At 33.5% G+C, this 4625-nt stretch overlaps 1 protein-coding gene across 1 annotated transcript; it reads left to right on the top strand.

Annotated features, from left to right (window-relative positions):
• On the top strand, positions 1 to 940 carry LOC107693449 (fucolectin-1-like; the record flags this gene model as incomplete). The annotated part of the gene is made up of 4 exons (XM_016492847.1): positions 1 to 19; positions 158 to 196; positions 492 to 771; positions 865 to 940. Coding segments are annotated over exons 2-4 (363 nt in total), but the record flags the coding sequence as incomplete, so codon positions are not given.
• Positions 941 to 4625: the final 3685 nt, after the last annotated feature.

Raw genomic sequence — 4625 nt, 5'->3', positions numbered from 1 at the left:
TACCTGATTTTACTTTTGGGTGAGTACAAATGACACGCACCTGTCAGATGATGTCCAATTATAGATGCTGTTTACCTATTATTTATGCAAATATTTAAAGAATCAAATGCAACATAAACTTCCCCGAAAGCAATGGAAATATTTGTTTTCGTAACAGGTGTCTTTTCCATTCAAGGCAGTTCTGAAAACATGGAAGGTAAAAAGTTAATTCATTAACTAAAATTAACCAATGCACAGCATACAGTATTTATTAATATTTGTTATTGCTGGTTAATAAAATACAACTGTACGCCATCGACGGCATCAGATACAACTGTTCGTTGTTAGTTCATGTAAGCACATATCCAATAAATAATACATAAAACTTTGGATTTTAATGTGTCATATCAAATGGAGATGAGTGTTTTGATTGGAATATATTTCAACCCAAGTGAAATGTATTGAAATGTCACACATTGAGTCTTGACCCGCTGTCTCTTCAAATGTTTTAGAGAATTTGGCATTAAAAGGAACGGCTGTACAATCGACCACATATTACCACTGGGGAGCGGCAAACGCCATTGACGGCATCAGATACGCTCCAGGTGTAGCTTCATACTGCTCTATCACATTAAACCAGCTCAACCAGTGGTGGAGGCTGGACCTGCTGGAATATTACTACATCTACAAAGTGACCATCACCAACAGAGCTGATTGCTGCTCGGAGCGCATGACTGGAGTAGAGATCCGCATTGGAAACTCTCTGGAAAACAATGGCAACAGCAATCCCAGGTTAAGTTACGAAAACAGTAATGAACGCGTCGGGAGAACCGGATCTGAGCAGGTCACCTGAGTGTTTCGTGATTTCTCTCTTTCCCTCTGCAGATGTGCTGTCGTTACTTCACGTGTTCCACCAGGCGGTACTGTCAGTTTCAATTGCAACGGAATGGGAGGCCGTTACGTAAACATGTACGTCCCTAACATCCAGACGTACCTCACTCTGTGTGAGGTGGAGGTTTATGGAACAGGTAATTTCTGACACCTAATTCTAGACTGTCTTATAAGGTGCGGTTACATTACTCTTTCGAAAATTAACCATGGTTTTAGTAACCAGTGTAGTAACCATGTTTTTTTTTTTTTTGCCATATTGATTACCATTTGTATAACCACAATTTTACCACAAACATCATGGTTAACCTATGGTCAGTGTAGCAAACCCATGGTTAATTTGTGGTTACCATGATTTAATTATAGTAACCATGTTTTTTTTTTTTCTTAAGAATAGTGAAATCTGAAGTGGGAAAAAATGGGCACATTCATTGTCTATAGTGTATGTATGAAGGAAAGCTCACAAAGGTGTGAATAAGATACAAGATATTTGTACCATTGCATTTTCATAATTGTAAGCGATTCTGAATTTTAGACCAAGTAACATATCCCAAACCAACTGCAAATTCACTGGGAATAAAAATAAATGAATGAATAAATGAATAAATAAATAAATAAATAAACAAACAAATAAATAAATAAAATGTTAAAAATCATTCAGTTGATGCAGAGACATATAGTGCGAGGAAATCCCCCATCTCCCCCCCCTCTGAATATTACATATATATATATATATATATATATATATATGTATATAATTTATTTTTTGCAAAAATATCAAAAGCAGTACCATAGTCGAAGAGAGGATGTTTCAGCCGCAGTCCTCTCTTGTGGAATACAGTTGGAATACAGTAGGTTTGTGTAAGATGCAGAGCAGAAGTTTTTCCAGAAATATTATCCATATTATCCTGATCCACTCTTTTTCTAGTTCTTGTTCAATGGCCATTTCACTCTGTGAAGGCATGCATTTTTCATTCAAACACATGGCATGTCGCAATCTGTGACAAAGCAGGCAAGAGCCAATTAGCGTTTGATTTTTCTGCCGTAAAATCTGTCGTAAAGGTTCTTGAAACAGCAATTTTTTAAATTGTAACAAACGCGTCAGCTGTTTACAGTCGCTGCTCAGGATGGACACGAATAATGCCGAATAAAAGCTTGGATTTGGTTCTGTTCTTCACAGTCATATGGATTCTAAAGATTTCTATTTTAGCACACAAATAAAATTGATCCTTTTGTAATTATGTTGCAGTTTTGGTGGTGTATTTTATGGTTTTATTCTATTGAAAATGCCTTTTGTGTCCCACGGCAAACAAAGTGAATATTAGACTATGTGATAAGTAAGTTAATGGTTAAACGATTGCAGAAATGTTATTAATTTTAGGGCTTAAAGTGTAGTCTTATTTAACATTATGTATTTTTCGAAATGAGTTGGCAGCAGAAATCACACCGAACAAAATGTTATAATTTCATATTAAGTAAATGAGTAAACTTAATTTAATAATGCAACTGAAAACATAATGCCATGTATATGATAACTGAATACAATAGAATAAAATGTTAATGCCGCCAATTCATACATAAGGATTTATTTATAAGTCTGTTCATATATAAATAATTTAGGTATTGTACAGTATTGTACATTTAAATGCTATAAATATGTCAGAATTGTACGTTTCAGTGCCTGTGAAAACGAAGGTAAATGTACATTTTGTAGAACCACATTTTACATAAAATACACGGATTCTACGAATTTACATGAGATCACGTTGATTTATCAGACAAGACAGAACCTGCACTGGAGGTCTTTCTTTCTTTCTTTTTTCCTTTATTATTTATTTAGCTATTTTAATCAATGTTAAACTGGGCCTACATACTGGATCTGAAAGCATCAAATTAGTCAGATTTGAATCTGCTGTGTTTGTTTCTGTTTGAAGTGCTTGTTGTTTTTTTCCAGCTTATAGGAAAAAAGTGTTTCTGAGCATGAAATTAACCTCCAGTGTTGACACAACTGCAGTGATCAACACATTTCTAAACCAGGTAAGGAAACGTATAAAAGATAATAGAATTCACATGAAATGGACAAAATCTTAAAAGACAAACATCAAAAGAGAAAGATCCCATTCCACTTTTGAGTGGTCTAGGATTCAATAATCAGTCGTCTTTCCAGTAGGCCTACAGTATATCGTCAGTATATATGGAATGACGATCTCCGTATAGTCCTATATGACATAACACTACATTCATTTAGCAGGTGCTTTTATCCCAAACAACTTACACAAAGAAAACATAAAAAAACAACAGTAATAAATTGACCTTTTTAAAATTGTATACCCCTATTGATGCTTTAGAAATGTCAATGTGACTACAGTATACTCGAGACGATTCAAAAGTATAAGCTAATGCCTTGGTCCTGTTAATAATTGTGTATGTTGCTTGCTGATCTTTTGCAGTACGTGATAATATGATGGGTATTTTTTGTTTAAGTTTGGTGCTGTTTTTGGTCAGCAAAATCTTTTTATTAAAACTTTTGCTTTAATAGCTGTCGGTGTGTTTTAGCTGCGGTCTGCTCTGGGGTTGAGTTTGGTCTCTGATGTTAAACTGTCCTGGTCGAGACTCCCCTACCGGGAAGCAACACACGAGGAGAAGAAAACAACAAGGTAAGTGCATATTCTTCATACGTTAGTACAGTACAGGTTTATTTTTGACAGTATGTGTAAGACATCAGTTTATACTTCACTACGTAAACTCCCATATGTCAAAACTATATATGCTGTATATATATATATATATATATTTTTTATTTATTTATTTTTTTTCTGTATGGAAAATATATTGAATATTTCTGAATTAATAATTTGCAGTTAAGCAAATTAATTCATGGTAAATCACACTTCCACTGAAGCTCAACAGACTCTTAGGAACATGCTGGAGAATATGATTATCACAATATTTACGTTTTATTTTTCAGGACTTGTGCTGATAAACGTTAATCTGGATCCACAGGCTGACTCTTTCAAGCAGACATTTATTTATTCTTTATTTTCATAATTCATTTATTTCTGCTGACATATTCATCATCTTGTTCTACGTTTCATAACATTGGTTTGAAACATTCTGTATAAAAATGCACAAGTACTTAGCTGAATATCCTTACAGTATGTGTATTATATTTTTATCTCACCAATGAACACATTGTCATTTCATCAATATAGCAGTTTATCTGAAGGACGATTCAAATTATTCTCATGCAATAAAAGTGACAATACAAGTATATATTTATTTAAATGGGATTGTATATCAGTTAATTTATTACAATACAATGTTTATTAAAGCAATAAGTTACTTGAAGCTCTTTGTTAAAGTGATGCTGCATTGTGTTGTTTGATGTTCAAGAATGATTTTACTTGAAGTATATTTATGCAGAACAACTGAAATATGACCATGATTGTCTTGTTTTAACCCTGAACACACAATATATGAATGTTACTGTGTTGACTACTAAAAAGCTCTCTATACTAAACTTTAAACACTTAACCTCTATGCATATAATAGAAAATTACAGTGGCAAAGACAGCATGTGCATGTGCTATTTATGAAGTAAATGACATATTCCTGATCCAAGTGGTGTATCAAACAAAAACAGGAGGGAAGATCTTACTACTGCCATAAAAAAAATATATAATTAAAAATATACCAAATAATGTTACATTTACATTGTTTAAGCATTTAACCCGCTGATGCATAATGTCCACTACAAT

The sequence above is a fragment of the Sinocyclocheilus anshuiensis genome, unplaced genomic scaffold, assembly GCF_001515605.1.
Source record: "Sinocyclocheilus anshuiensis isolate Anshui unplaced genomic scaffold, SAMN03320099.WGS_v1.1 scaffold1050, whole genome shotgun sequence".
Taxonomy (NCBI): domain Eukaryota; kingdom Metazoa; phylum Chordata; class Actinopteri; order Cypriniformes; family Cyprinidae; genus Sinocyclocheilus; species Sinocyclocheilus anshuiensis.
This window is presented reverse-complemented; position numbering and strand designations above follow the sequence as displayed.